Raw genomic sequence first — 16318 nt, 5'->3', positions numbered from 1 at the left:
TACTAATGTGTTGGCTGCAGAAAGCTGCGCATCATATGGTACAAACTTCAAATGTTAACTTTGAATAAAGACCACATGGATGTTAGTCACCATCCACAGTGCCTCTGGGTTTTCAGTTACTATCTTTACAAACCCAGAGTCATGGCACATGTGCATTTGGACTTCTTGAATAAATGAGGTTTAAGTGTTCATTTGAATGATGGGAAGATTTATTTGTCTGTAGTGTTATTATCCAGCTAATTGCCTTTAAAATTTATATTAAATGAATAGAATTCTACCGATTTCTAGCATAAATCTGGCTCATACCTCCAAGTATGTGAACTTCTGCTCTACCTTCATGGAGTTTGCTTTTAGTTTTTCAGAGTGCTACTGAACAGTCGTGTTTTAAATGAAAGTAGTCAGGCCAGTCAGTCCTTATTTTCATTTTATGAAAAGCCAAACTGCATATCAAAAATGTGTTAACATTATAGTTAGTCAGATTCCTGTAGAGGTATAATTATGGCTCTATTTCCAATGCCTGAAACTTAATGTGCGTGGATAAGCAAATTCACATTTTTTTTGACAATTTAACTTTAATACTAGATGAAAGACTGCATTGTAGATCAGTCTTAATAGACATCTTTCAGGTAGGGATCTACCAGCAAATTTATCAGATTCCTAAGGAATCTGTGAAACATCCCACATGATGGTCATTGTGCTTTATCTTGCATAAGGGAAGTGAGTCTGCCCTGGGCAGCACTTTTGTCATATTTAATTAAAAAAAAAAAAAAAAATACTGTTTTGTTTTTAAGGCCGTTCTTATTTAAGAAAGGTCCAGTCGCTGATGTCTGGGTGCTGTCATAAAGACATCCTGTTCTTTCCTTTTTGCTCGCATGCAATTTTAAATGGGTTTGTGTGTGGAATTTTAAGGCTACATTTAACATTCATGGCACAAAATTTGTAAGTATTCTAATGTTCATGGAATATCTGCTTTGTTTTTTCACTGTGTGTGTCTGCTTTGCTACATATCACAGATTTTGTTTAACTGTGTGTTCGATCTGCTTTGCTTCATATCACATATTTGCTTTACTATGTGTTGTCAGATAACAGATTTGCTTTACTGTGTGTTTAGTCTGCTTTGCTTTTTTACTTTGTGTGTCTGCTTTGTTGCATATCACAGATTTGCTTTACTGTCTGTTCAATCTGGTGTGTCTGTGTCTGTGTGTGTGTAAAATGCCCCAGTTAGGGATACCTGGTGATTAGTGTTAACTCAGGCTCAAACCTTGTACCTGAATTCTCTACCCCTGCCGCCACCTGTGATTCAAGGAGTTGAGTCTACAGAATGAACTTGGCTCATACTTTTGGGTCTGTTCCTCTTTAAATTTCTTGTTTTATGGTAAATCATTGATGACTGAATTCAGTAAATGACAGCCATTCATGTTTCAGGCTTCCTATTTTTCAGGAAACGCATGGGAATGCAAAACATTTTATTCTAGCAACTTTCTAAAATTGTACAAACAATGTATAAAATGTGTCCCTGGTTTTTGGCCATTGTCACCCCCCCCCCCCCCATATATTTTGGCTTTTTCCAGATAGTTTGTGCTGCAAAGTTGACAGATATAGTTGACTGTCAAGTGCATTTTACAAGGAGCTGCGAGTTTCAGGGGAAGAGTTTAGTCCTGCTTAGTCCAAGTCTGTTTGCAACATGCAACTGTTCAGCAAATGATAATCACTGTTGTGCTAAAGTATTTAAAAGCATTGTTAGTAGCACAACTGGTAGTATACTTGCTTTTAATGCAGAAGGTTGTGGATTCTACTTCCACAGTATGTAGATGGATTACTGATACTGTGCTGTGTTAAAGGAGGTGGATGCTGAAGTCCTGAGAATGTCCTCCTCTGGAGGAGATACCTAGTAACTATGAACATGTTTTCAGTTTGCCATCCATACCGTATTGCAGCATTACCAGCTTACAGTACCTTTTTTAATGTAACATAGGCAATTTATTCTTCAAGGGCAACAGGCACTTTATTTGTAGATGAAACAATGAAATATAAAGTTGCTTACTAGCAGCAGCCTCTTCATTAGTTACATATCTCTTGAATGTGGAATTGTTTAGATCACTTTTACTTCTGCAAAGATTGTGCAATATTTATTGATATTGGTGGATTGTAATGACAGAAGTTTGTCATTATTGGTTCATACATTTTGTTTCATTGCTTACTGGAAAATGTTCAAAATAATGCATTTAAAACACGCTCTAACAAGTTTGCTGTATTATACAAGGAATATAATTTAATACAATCAGGAAGGTGAATCAAAGAACACATGTTTACATGGTCCTAAATATCAGTACAGAGGGCCTATAATTTGAAAAGAGCCCAAAGATGAACTTTATCCACCACTGGCCAGATGCATTTTCCTTTGAATGTGGGTTTCAATGCTGTTTCAATGAATGTGAGTTTCAAGGGCAGAGAAGTTTTAATGCTAAAGTCTGATCTGATATTGTTAATCCTCGTTCAGTCATTACACCTGGGTTATCGGTTCCGACCTCGGAACCAAGCCAGCCATCTTCCAAGCTCGCGACAGCCACAAACTCTCAAGCTAAACTTTTACCCACAATTACCCTCTCCCTGTTACCTCACATTTTGTTTGCCACATCGCCATTCAGTCATGTCAAGCCACTTCTCTTGAGCTAAGTAAAACTTTCTTTAATAATACCTAATCGTATTACAGTTCTCAGTTCAAATCTTGTTAAATAGTTATCTCTTACCCTGTTGCTTCTAGCGACTCAATTTTGTTTTTTTCTAGCCCTTTTTTCTTCTTGCCGTGAGGTAACTACTTTACCATCATTGGTAAAACCTTTCCTTGCTTTACCTTCTTGTATTTCTCGTACCATTGTTGGTACCTTCTTCCTTCCCTTTCCTTTCTTCCTCCTTCCTATCATGGCAGAGAAAAAAGGTGGTCGGGGATTTAAAAGATGTGTGGATTGTGGGTATAAATTTCCTATTTCGGATGCACATGCGTTGCGCGTTCACTGTTTGGGAGTGCCTCACTTGACTGTGGACCCGCCTTGCGGGATTTGTGCTAACTTTTCTAACAGGACTTTGGTGGAAAAGAATCGGAGGCTTCAACCCCTCCTAGTTCCCATAAGAAAAGAGATAAACACAAGAAGGCCAAGTCTCTTCCGTCATCTCCTGCTGGGGACCACCAGGAACCAAGACCTAAGAAGGCCAAACTTTCTAGTTTGGATTTGACTTCCTCAGCCCCGATGCTTTCGGTGCATAGATCTTCTGCATTGAAGCCTTCGGCACCTTCCGTTACTTCAGCACCGAGTATTGTGCCCTACACCTCATTGGAACTGAGGGGCCCCTCAGTTCAGACTTCCTTACCGGCATCAACTTTTTCTTCGATACAGACTTTTTCGGCGCCCTCTCCTGCTTCGACTCTGACAATTTACATGGCACCAACTATCCTCTCGGTACCGACCACCTCGTTTTCCGCACAGACCCTTTCGGCACATACCATAGTGCCAACTACCACTTCGGCACTGACCTTGTCGGTGCAGACCTTGCCTTCGGCACTGATGATCTCCTCAATGCAAACACCAGTAGTACAAGCCTTAATGGCTCCATTGTTCTTGGTGCAGACGCCTATTTTAGCACCATCCAAGGACTCCTTTGTGGGCACCGAGTTTTCTTCATCCTTGGATAGACCTGACTCCCCTTCAGCTATGTCCATGAGATCCACTAGAAGCCTCTCGGAACATGATGTGGTGTGTCTTGTGGGTCAGTTGCTTTCGGCCAGAGGTATCCAACCCTCTAGGACCTACTCTTCTTTCGGAGGTGAACACCCTTCTCCAAAGACCCCTACCTATTCTCCTCCTTCATTGCCTTTGAAGCCCCTTGCTGTGGCACAGACTTCCCTCACTTCAGCTCCTTTCATGGACCTCACTAAGGAGCCGCAGTTGCCTTTGTGGCAGGAGAGACTTGTCACTGCTCAGGATGCCAGCTGTGGCGTACGTACTCCTGTTTTTCACAGCCATCCAGGGACTCAGAGTTGGCGGGCTGATTTGCTTGAACGAGGTGTGACCTTCTCGGGTGGACCAGCCTTCCAACTCATGGAGAAGGCTCTTGCGTCTGTTGGCGATCCTGTGCTATCAGTGCCCCTGTCCTTCTCTGGACCGCATTTTACACAAGCCACCCCTGGTGGACACCGGGTACATGGGCCTCAGGACACATTCCCACAAGAGGCCCCTTTTGCGCTGTCTTCCCCAGATTCTCCTCCTGAGGAAGTTCATTGCAAGAGTTCGTGTAAGAGGAAGCACGTGGACTCCCCAGAGGAGTCCCTGATGGAAGACACAGACTTTGATGATGGGGAGGGGTACCCTCGGTCACTCTCTGAGGTATCCTGTGGAAATATCTTCGAAATACTGAAGCAGAGAGGTGAATGGCAACCCTCTAACCCGACCTCTGAAGAGTCTGTGTTCCTGCAGGCCTTTTGTGCCTGGCCCCCTACCTCTTGGGTTACTCCACCTGCCGACAACCTTGTCCGGCTCGTCGTGCAGTGTGCATGGAAGGCTCCTGACACTGTTGATGCCATTCCCCACAGACCTGATAAAATCTTGTCCCCTCCAGATAGTGATCCTCACTGATCCAAATGTCTTCCTGTAGATGTGTTGATAGTGGCGGCTGCAACAAAAAAGGATCTGGTGGAAGAAAGCCAGACTGTTCACCCGCCCAACAAAGAGCCCCGGGCACTGGACAGATTAAGGAAGCATACTTTTGCATCAGCAACCTTTGCAGTCAGGTCCCTGAATTATATGACTCATTTTACCAGGCTTCAAAGAGACTTAATTTCTGAGCTCTCTGAAACTTTGGCCGGAGCTGTGTCTGATGAGGTCCAGGACAAAGTGGCCTCACAGTTGGCCACCCTTGAATCGATCTCTAACTCCTCCGTGCGTCTGATTTTTCACGCATCAGAAGGAACAGCTAGAGCAGCGAGTGCAGGCATAGTCATGAGACGGCATGCCTGGATGCGCTTGTGTGATTTCGCGGAACCCTTCAAGGCTTCCTTTCTGAATGCTCCCATTGAAGCCTCTTTGTTATTTGGACCCAAGGTATACGACACACTGGCTAGATGTGAACAGGACGGTAAGACCTTTGCTGCTGTGGGTGTCCGTTTCCCTCAATGGGTTTTCTCCAGAAACCAGAAGAGTGGGAAGATGTGGCACAAAAAGTCTCAAGGTTCTTTCCATGACACACGAGCCGAGTTTTCCCCTAGAGGCAGAGGGGGGATACTCGTATGGAACACCCCTCTTTCGGGGCAGAGGAGGTCCGCGTAACTAGGGTTCCAGAGATTCTTTCTCTGGCCAGTCCTACCAGCGCTCCTGAAGAGCGGCCCAACTGCTTTCCTCTGGAAGCAGTTGGGGGTCATTTCTCTTTGTACCTTTCTGCCTGGCTAACCATTACCACCGATTCTTGGGTACGAGAGATAATAACCAGAAGCTATCATATTCCCTTCGATCTTTTTCCCGTCCCCCTAAGAAACTTACCCAACGTTCCACCCAGTCAAAGGGAAGAAGCAGCATTAGAGATTTCAAAGCTGCTAAGAAAAAGAGTCATCCAGATAGTCCCACCAGACCAGATAGGATCCGGATTCTACTCAAGATTATTTTTGGTGCCAAAAAAGACCGGGGACTGGAGACCGATTTTGGATCTCAGTGTGCTAAACAAATTTGTAGAGATACAGAAATTCCGGATGGTCACAATACAGTCTATCCTCCCACTCATGGAGGCAGGCGATTGGATGTGCTCTATAGATCTTTAAGATGCGTACTACCACATAAAGGTGGACAGACCATCGAGAAGATTCCTTCGCTTCTGTGCGGGAGCCAATCATTACCAGTTCCGAGTACTACCCTTCGGACTCTCTACAGCCCCCAGAGTGTTCACAAAGTGCATGGCAGTTGTCACAGCTCACCTGCGACTGCAAGGATTCCGGGTGTTTCCATACCTAGACAACTGGCTCATCACCGCCCCCACCAGACATCTATTGGAAGAATCCTTGGCATACTCTGTTCACACCGCAGAAAGGCTAGGTGTAACTATAAACTGGCAAAAATCCAACCTATCTCCATTCCAATCCATAGAATTCAGTGGGGTCCTGTTGGATACAAAGAACTGCACGACATCGATTCCAGAGCACCGAATTTTAAGGATAAAACAACTCATACCCATCCTCTCAAGGGAAAGATCCACAGCACATTCTGTCCTCCAGCTGTTGGGTTCCATGGCAGCTTCCATCACCATTGTCCCCCTTGTGAGATTCCACATGAGGCTTTTACAATGGTTACTACTCACCCAGTGGTACCCTTTTCAGTTTCCTCTATCATTTCAGATTCGGGTGACTCAGAGATGCAAACAAGACTTGATTTGGTGGATATTGCAGAACCCGTCACAATGGTCTGGCCTTTTCACAACCCAACAGCTCAAAGTCACAGTGACCACGGACGCCTCCCTGATGGGGTGAGGGGGGCTTTTTCAGCGGAAGACAGTCCAAGGCACGTGGTCGGAACTAGAAGCCCATCTGCATATAAATGTCCTAGAACTGAGGGTGATGCTTGCAGCATTGCAAGCATTTCATCCCCTCCTTCTGTCAGGGACTATTGCAATACAATTGGACAACATGGCTGTAGTCTGGTACATCAACAAACAAGGCAGAATCAAATCCTACCCTCTCTTTGGAGAGGCCATAAGGATATGGCAATGGGTGATGGCTACCAACCGCTTTCTGATAGCAACACACATTCCCGGGAGTTCTAACGTGATAGCAGGCAGGTGCATTCTGCAATCACACGAGTGGTCTCTGAATCCTCTTGTAGTGGTAGAGATTTTCAACTGCTAGGTTCTCCCTTGCTGCGACCTCTTTGCATCCCCAACCAACTACAAATGCAGCAATTACTTCGCCCTGATTTCCACTCGAGGACAGTCACCCAGGGATGCTCTAGTCCATGATTGACCCTCGAGTCTGCTTTATGCTTTTACCCTCTTCCTCTCATTTCCCAGTTTTTGAAGAAAGCCTGCCAGTTGAAGAGCATGATAATCCTCATAGCGACATATTGACATCAAATTTGGTTCCCCTTCCAATGGCCTCATCTGCTAGATCAGCCATGGATTCTCGATCCAACTCTGGACTTGATCTCCCAACCGCAAAACTTGATTCTCCCCAACCTGAACAGCCTGAAGCTCACAGCTTGGCTCCTCCACTTCCGGTGATTGCCAGGCAGACTGATCTTTCTTCTCCAGTACGCGACATTTTTATTGCATCTCGTAAGTCTTCCACCAGAACTACTTATCTCAGCAAGTGGAAAAGGTTTACCATTTGGCTGAAGGGAAAACGGATAGACCCTTTTTCAGCACTAGTGCTGGTAGTACTGGAATACCTGTCAAGTTTATTCCAATCTGGCCTATCTGCTTCTACCATTCGAGTTCATTTGGCCGCAATATCTAATTTTCACAGTGGTGTCCATGACTCTTCCCTTATGTCACACAAATTATGCAAGACCTTTCTAAAAGGCATAAATCATTTGAAAACCCCCTTTTAGAGAACCTATCTGGCCATAGGACCTGTCATTAGTTGTACAAGCTTTGACAACGTCTCCTTTTGACCCAGCATCTTCATGCGACCTCAAGTTTCTTTCTTGGAAAACTTTGTTCTTGGTCGCCATTACTTCTCCCAGACGTATCTCTGAACTTCAAGCTCAATGCATCAAACAGCCTTACTTGATCTTTCATAAAGATAGAGTGTCATTGAGAACTAATCCTTCCTTTCTACCAAAAGTGTTCTCTGAAATGTCCATTAACCAAACCATTGAATTGCCAGTTTTCTTTCCCAATCATTCTAACAGAGGAGAGTATTGTCTACATACCCTAGACATTCACAGGCAAATTCGTTTCTATCTGGACAGAACTAAGGCTTCTCGCAAATGAGATCAGCTATTCCTGGCCTATTCTGGGCCTAGACTTGGATATGCTGTTTCTAAGGTCACACTGGCTAAATGGTTAAAAGACTGTGTAACATTTATTCACAAAACTCACCATATCCCTCTGATTGCAGCTGTAAGGGCTCATTCCACTAGATCGGTAGCAACTTCTGCTGCCTTCCATGCTAGAGCTTCTTTACCTGTCATTTGTGCAGCTGCAACTTGGGCTAGCCCTCATACCTTCATCAGCCATTACAAATTGGATTTGGCCTCCAGAAGAAGAGCATCCTTTGGTTCAATGGTGCTCAGGAATGTCCTTCCATGAGAGCCTCCCAAGAATAAAGGTAGCTGGGGGGACTGTCCCAAGCGTAAGGAATGAACGAAGATTAACAATATCAGATAAAGAAGTTATGTCTTACCATAATGTTCCATCTGTATTGTTGATCCTCGTTCAGTCATTACGACCCTCCCTCCTTCCCCCTCCTGAGGCTTATAGTGGATCTCATCATCCAGTTCCATTAGGTCCTTTGACCAGAGGTAGCCTCTACTTTCCTTGACTTGCAAACTCAATCTGAGGTAACAGAGAGAGGGGATTGTGGGTAAGAGTTTAGCTCGAGAGTTTGTGGCTGTCGTGAGCTTGGAAGATGGCCTGCTCAGGAGTAATGACTGAACAAGGATCAACAATACAGATGGAACGTTATGGTAAGATAACTTATTTTCGTTGTGAGACAGTGTTACTTTGTTTAGCAGATGTCTATCAGTGTTTGTGCTATAAAATTTAAAATATAAGTTTTAAATTAAATCCAAATAACTGTAGAAGTAAAGCATAAAACAGTATGCACATTGCAGTGTTTATGGTAAATGGGGAGAAATAGCCAAGTAATGGAACACTGGAATGGCTGCTGGGGGGGGGGGGGGGCTGTGTATGGGGGGTCCCATTTGACCATGATTTTGTTAGGGGGAGGGGTGGAAAACTCAGACAACCCTGGGCGGTACAAACTCCAGCTACGCCACTGGTGTGCAGAGTGAATTATTCTTTAAGATGCAAGAATCTGAATTGCAAAGCAACAGCTGTAAACTGCTGTAAATCAACAAACCAAACTGAAAACTAATCATTTCTTAACATGCACTTATTTCAGTAGTTAAAACATAGTAATCCTGAAAACAGTTTACCTTAAAAAAGTTCAATTCTTGCACACCAATTATATTTCAGGAATAAAATCGACAGTTTGCAGGCCAAATTCTGTTTTGAAGTCTACTAATTTTCAGGACAACAATGTATCAACTTCACACTACCTACCATTTGCAAGCTGCTGTAAAATAAGTAATCAAATCTAAACTGTACACCTGCAAACAAGTTCTTCAGAGGTAATTAATTCAAAAGTCAAGAAACTTAGATTAATAATAAAAAAAAAATGTCTTTATTGAAACTGAAGTTGTAGACAGCCCACTCATCTTTTGTCTGTTTGCTTCAGCTAATTGCAGATCCACTACATTAACAACATATGTTTTTTTTTCCTGTTTGTTGAATAGAGTACCAGTGCAGAGTCTATAACAGTAAGGGTTGTATATTGAGGTTTATAGGTGATTAGTAGGCTAATGACCCTAGGCACTCTTAAGTCTAGCCATGTTTCGCAAAGGTGAGACTCAAACCATGTACGTTGTGACTGTAAGGTAAACATGTTAACCATTACGCTAATCCCCTGGTTAAGACCATGTTTGCAGCTTTTTATATCATCTGAAGAACAAAATGGTGCACATGGTTGATGGCTTTCTGTAGTTTACTATTTTTACAAAGTATGCACACTGATTCATAGTGTTTGCCCATAGGAGGAATGCAAGAAGTGAACAAGATGCACTGCTCTGCAGAGTGCCAGCATCAGAAGCTCTTGACGTGACTGTTAAAGTAAATTAAAATAATTCATATGTCAAATTTAGCACTTAATGAACTTAATTCTTCTACTATTTTAGGTCAGTTGGCAGAAATGCTAGAAATGGTAAAATGAGTTCACATTGTGAAAGTGTAGAGGAAGTGTATCGCTGTAAACATTCACAAACAGTTGCAAAGGCATCATGAATAGTGTTACAGTACCATACCTGTGGCAATTTTTTAAACACGTTTATTTAAAACCTAGACAAACATACATTAAGAAAAGAAAACAAACCATTTTAACATTTTCCATTTAAATACAATATACATTACATATATTTTCTTTGCTACTGTCATCAGTTCAACATTAAAAATTCTGAGTTCCTGCCTTTCCCTAAACCTCGCTCCTCCTCCTGAACATTATTGTGCATGTATTGTTCCCACAGTTTCCATTTACTTTTATGCAGGTTGTTCCTTCCCGTTTTTAAAGATCCCGCCTCCAGTTGTTTTATCTCTTTTATAATATTCAGTACCTCAGATCTCAAATATAGTTGATGTACACTTCGATTTCCATTTTCTTTCTTTTTTTTAACAAGAAACATCTTCATTAAGTTATCATGCGTGACATAGGCCATGTTACATTTCTGTAAATGACAACAAACCATAGCAACACAATCTTGGTTGCAAACATTATACATTCCAAACCGTGCTACACAACTGTAGCTGCAAACATTATACATCACTTTTAACATATCCAGTCATTGTTAGTTAGCAATTAAATAGCTCATTCAAATCCTGCCTTCTTTTAGACCTCATTCCTCCCCTGCATGTATTGATCCCACAGTTCACATTTTTCCTATATAATTTGCTACTACCCTTTTCTAGAGATCCCAGTTCGAGTTGCTTTAACTCTGTTACTGTCTTCACTACATCTAATAAAATTGGTTTAGACATTGATTTCCATTTTCTAGTAACTGCTTTTTTGGCAGCCATCATAATTAGACTTAGCAAGGCCTTGCTATGTCTAGGCAATTCTGAGTTCATATCATAGCTCAAAAAATCATTTCCCTAGCCACTCCATGTTGCTCACCCAGCATGTCTGACAGAGCAGTCTGCACGGAATCTTTAAAGTCTACCAACACATTACACTCCCAGAAATTATGTTCGTAGTTACCTTTTCCTGCCTCATCACACCTCCAATATTTGCTGTGTACTTGTGCAAAAATTCTTTGAAGTCTGCTTGGGGTATAAAAATACCTATGTAAGCACTTCCAGGCAAAGATCCGAAATCTTTTAGATTTTGTTGCATAGTTTGGAGACCTACATTTATCTTTCCATTGTTTCTTTGAGTTGCTTATCTAATCTCTTTCCAGTCCTGCCTAACCTCCTATGATTGATTCTTGTAGTTATCATGCAATATTGTATATGCTCTACTAATTATTCCTTTCTTAATTGCAACTTCTGTTCTAAATTCTACTAAAAACAATACCAGTGCTGGTCTTTCATTTAAGACCCCCCTGTTTCTTTCTCTTTGTCTATACTTTGATATCAGTCCTTAATATGGAAGGCAATCTTTAGCCTGCAGTCCAAATAAGTTCTTGGCATCTTCCCATTCTTATTACCTTTCCCTCTGTAGTTATTTGCTCCCAGAACCTTGGTTCCATTGCTAGTTTTCTCAAATGTATTCGCGCACCCTCTTGCCTATTGTCTGTATCCCTAATTGCAGTCATCCTTAGAGTCAGAATTTCCTTTCTCCATTCCCGTGTTCAGTTTCCATTTTTTAGTTGTTGCTTTTTTGGCAACCAACAGAATTAAACTTTGTAAGGCACTACTATGTCTAGGCAATTCAGATCCTATATCCCAACTAAAAAGAATAATTTCCTTACTTACAACCATTTGCTCACCCAGTATTTCAGACAGAGTGCTTTGTAGGGAATTTTTTAAATCTGTCAACTCATTAAACCCCCAGACATATATTCCCAGTTACCTCTTTCTTCTCCATCACACCTCCAACATTTGCCATCTACATGAGGAAAAATTCTTTGAAGTCTGCTTGAGGTATAAAAATACCTATGCAAAAGCTTCCAAGCAAATAAACTAAACCTTCTGAACTTTGTTGCATACTTGCTTTTCCAGTCTCTCTCCCCAGTCTTTTGTAACCTCCTCTGATTGATTCTTGTAGATAACATGCAATATTTTATATGCCGTATTAATTATCCCTTTTAACAGCTGCTTCTCTTCCAGATTCAACGAAATACTCTGCCAGAACAGGTCTTTCACTTAATTCCCCTATCCCTTTCTCTTTGCCTGTACTGTTGAGATCAAGACCTAGTAGGAAAGGCAGTCTCTAGCCTTCAATACAAATGTCTTCTTGATGTCATCCTACTCTATTACCTTCCCTGCTTGAGTTATTCGCTCGCAATATCTTGGTTCCTTTGCCAGGTTTCTCCAGTAAATTCCAGCTTGCCTATTTTCTGTACTACTTGCAGTGATTCCTATTGGCAAAATCTCCTTTCTCCATTGTCATATTGGCTTAGTTCTTAGAATACTTTTTGCCACTTTAGGAATATAATATTCTATATGGTTGTTATTATTCTCCTTATCTTTTAGTCTGCATCCAAAATACCACTTTCTCTCTAGTTCTTGAACCCTTTGCTTCTTCATCATCTCTTTCCACTTTAAGTTATAACCTCCTGTTTGTGGTAGGCATGTGAGCTTAACTGTGTAGCTGTAAAATATCCCTTCATACTGGTAAATCTAAACAACCTTGTTCTGTTGGAAGGATCATCTTGTCCCACTTAACTCGTACACTTTAAATTCCTTCAGTTCTTTATTATTGTCCACAACTTCTCATTAGGTTGATAAAAGTACGCCTGACCCATAAAGGAGCTAAAAACATTTTCACTGCTTGTATCTTACTATCCACATCCATAAATGAGTCTCCAGTTTCCCAATTTTTGTATTATCTTTTGTGTAGTTTCTTCCCACATATCCTTAGCTGTCATAACAGAAGCATTTTAATCCATACTCCTAAATACTTCATCTTATCATGTTCCCATATATATGGGTATTGCTGAACCAGTTTGTATGTGGGTACACAATTTACAGCTGTAATCTTTGTTTTGTATTCAATCATTTTAAATCCTGAAAAGACCTGAAACTGTCTGAAAATGTTTCACATTGAGATGTCCTTTTCTGGATTTATAAGGTACAAAATAATATCGTCTGCATGTAAAGCTAACTTTTCTTGATTACCGTACCAGTTACATCATTGTATTTCTGAGTCCCTTATTTTCTTTGCTATTGGCTCTAAATATAAAGCAAATAAAAGAACACCCCTGCATGGCTTCTCCATTTAAACACAGCTTATCAGAGAGGAATCCTCACATTTCAGTTATTTCCTCTTATCCTTCATATATATTTATAGTTTGCCTTATTATTGCCTCAGGGAATGCAAATGCTTCCAGTGCACTACTCATAAAATCCCAGCTTACTATGTCAGATGCTTTCTTCTGCATCAAGACCCGCCAACAGCAAAGGTATTTTCTTATATTCTGCTTACTTCTAGAACCTCATTGTTTTACTAATGTTTTCAGATGTTTGCTTCCCCCTCTACTAAAACCACACTGATCCATGTCTGTCAATTTTGGCAACACCTTTGCTATTCCTTTAGCTAGTATAGACATAAACACTTTTTAGTCTGGTTTAAAATTGAAATGATTCTAAAGGAAGTTGGGTCTGAAGGGTTTTTGCCATCTTTAGGTAACACAGTCACCACAGCTTTCTTCCAAGATGTTGGTGCTTCCCCTCCTTTTAAAATAGCCTAGCCTGTGGAACGGTATGCATTTTTTCCTTTATGTTTAGTAATGTGAGTCAAAATAATTTGTATGTCTGTGCTGTGTGTATTGGAGATTTATTAGTTGCAGATTATCTTTACCATAAAAAGTAGTAAGGTGACAGGAAGTAACAGGGTCTGAAGGTATAATGTCTGAAACTTTGGGACCTTGACTAAAAGATTAATAAAGAAGAGGTCTAGCACAGGCCACAGTGTTTCCTTCTTTCTTTGACACCAGAAAAATCCTTGAATAAAAAACTTTTGCCTGTCTGGCAAGCAGGCGCTGGTTCTATGACTGTGTGAGGTAACCGTTATTCCAGAACAGGAGGGAACATGGTTAATTGTTTAATGGGGCAAGGAGGAGTCCCCTGGAAGGAAGGGGAGTGAAGGACTCCCCTTGCCAAGTGTACCCCTGTTGAATGACTTTGAGAACCACTTTGTCTGAAACAGTTTGTTGCCACATAGGAAGATGTAGACTTGGAGAGGAGAGATTGGCAGCATGGATGGGGGTATTCTGAAAAGGACAAATATTCATTCACATTTTTTTTTTGGTCTGAGCTTGATTTTGATTGGCTTTCACTTTTGATTTGGAGCCTCCATGCAATTGCTTATTAAAACCATGTTTGAAGGCATGTTGCTGCTTAAAAATTGTTCTTTGAAAAAAAAAAAAGATGCAGAGGTGAAAGGAAATATTTGCCTTAAAAAAGGAAGGTTGGAAGATTTGGGTCAACCCTTGAACCAACTTTCTCCTCTCATCATCCTTGTTAAGCACCTCAGTCGCAGAAAGGCCAACCAGAACTTCATTGTCCAGGGAAGAATTTAAAATCACAATTTTAACATATTCTGGAAGAGGAAGAGTGTGAGAATGTAGCCAACCAGATCTTTTTATGACTGATCCAGAAACAGCAGCCTTGGAGGCAGTATTGGCAGTGTCATAAGAGCGCTTTAAGGCATGTTTATAATTGCACGAGAAGCCGATATTAAAGAGGTATTCAGAGAATTATTGCTGTCAGAAGAGGGAAATTTAACAGATAGCTTTTTCATGTTCTAAAAAGATAGAAAGAAGGAGAAGAAAAAAACACGAAAGGCTGTTGGTTTAAAATCCTGAACATTAAAGTGGAAGAATAAAGTTTCTTCCCAAACGTGTCAAGCATGTTGCCATCTATATCTTTGGGAATAGGATTAGCCAGAACCAGATCCAGCAATAGACGACCTAGCCAGCTGTTTAGGGCCCACTAGACGGGGACTGCCACAAAAACTTACATTAAAAATGCACTCTGCATGCTCTGCATTTTTTCTTTAACGATGCACACAGATCCTTGGTAGTGTTTGCACATGCATCTGTAGTACGACACACACATCTAAATGGAAATGGAGTGGGCATGATTTATAAGAAATTAGCATGGGAGTTGTGATCGTGCCATTCCAGACGAACTGGAAGAAGGGGTCATTCATGAAATAGGTTAGTAGAGGTGTGTGTGTCTGTGAGTGTGTGTGTGTGTGTGATACTCCAGTTAGGGATGGCAGGCTGAAAACCTAAGGACTGTTGAGTTTCAATGCATTTTCACAAAATGTGGAGTTTCTGTTCATTTACAATGTATTCCATGTTATATTCAAGTAATGTTGAATTTCTGTGCATTTTCAAACAATGTTCAGTATCTATGCATTTTCAAAGACTACTGAGCTTCTGTACATTTTCAAGGAATGTTGAGTTTCAAGGGAAGAGAAGTTTACTGTTGCTCATACTAAATCTGTTTTCAATGTGTTACTGAGCAAATGGCCATCAGTGTTTGGCTGTACATTAAAAACTGGTAGCATACTTCCCTTTGTTGCAGAGGGCTGTAGGTTCTACTTCCACACCATGTGCATGTTTCATTGTTTATTGGAAAAATGTTCAAACCCACAAATTTACAACATATTCTAACAAGTGGTGCTGTATTTACAAGAAGTATAATTTAATACAATCAGGATGGTGCATCAAAGAAAACATGCATGTGTGCGTGGTCCAAAAATGTGTGCAAGGGTCCTGTGGTTTGAAAACAGCGCAAAGATAAACTTAATCCACCACTGGCTAGATGCATTTTCTTTGAATGTCTGTTTCAGTACCGTTTTAATGAATATGAGTTTCAAGGGCAGAGAAGCTTACTGTTCATGCCAAGTGAAAGTAATGTCTTTCGGCTTTTCCCAATTAGGGGTCGCCACAGCGGAAGTCCAGTCCATTAATGATTGGCAGTTGATTTTTACAGTGCTGAGTTGCCAGCCCGACGCCCAACCTTCAAGGAAGGCACAGCCATTCACACTCACACCTACCTGCAGACTCCACACAGAAGGCGCTCCAGCCGAGAATCAAACAGGAGAACCTCTTAATGTGAGGACAACGCTAACTGCTGCACCACTGCGGCCTACATGCCAAGTATGTTATCATAATGAGATCATTACATTAGATTTCCCTGGCTGCTGTGGGTTCCTACCTTTGGCGTTCCTTGTAGCAGTAAAACCCTACTGACCACCTTTAGGTCTGGGTTCTTGCATCCCATCCAAACCTGCTACTCTCCTCACCTAATTTAAGGAACTCAAGTTATCCCACCCTGTGGAGCCTACTCGTGGAGAAATAATAGAAACAGTAAAACCCTACTGACCACCTTTAGGTCT

The 16318-nt window shown here is 41.4% G+C and overlaps 1 protein-coding gene across 1 annotated transcript in view; it reads left to right on the top strand.

The window, feature by feature from the left end:
- RABGGTB (Rab geranylgeranyltransferase subunit beta) overlaps positions 1-16318 on the top strand; it is a 446107-nt gene that overhangs the window by 396656 nt on the left and 33133 nt on the right. Inside the window, exon 9 of the mRNA XM_044086834.1 lies at positions 7045-7308. Within this exon, the coding sequence (XP_043942769.1) occupies positions 7045-7308 (264 nt within the window). The remainder of the gene's footprint in view (positions 1-7044; positions 7309-16318) is intronic.

The sequence above is a fragment of the Protopterus annectens genome, chromosome 10.part0 (genome assembly GCF_019279795.1).
Source record: "Protopterus annectens isolate FY-2018-M chromosome 10.part0, PAN1.0, whole genome shotgun sequence".
Lineage (NCBI taxonomy): Eukaryota > Metazoa > Chordata > Ceratodontiformes > Protopteridae > Protopterus > Protopterus annectens.
The sequence above is the reverse complement of the archived record's forward strand: the minus strand, read 5'-3'. Positions and strand labels throughout refer to the sequence as shown.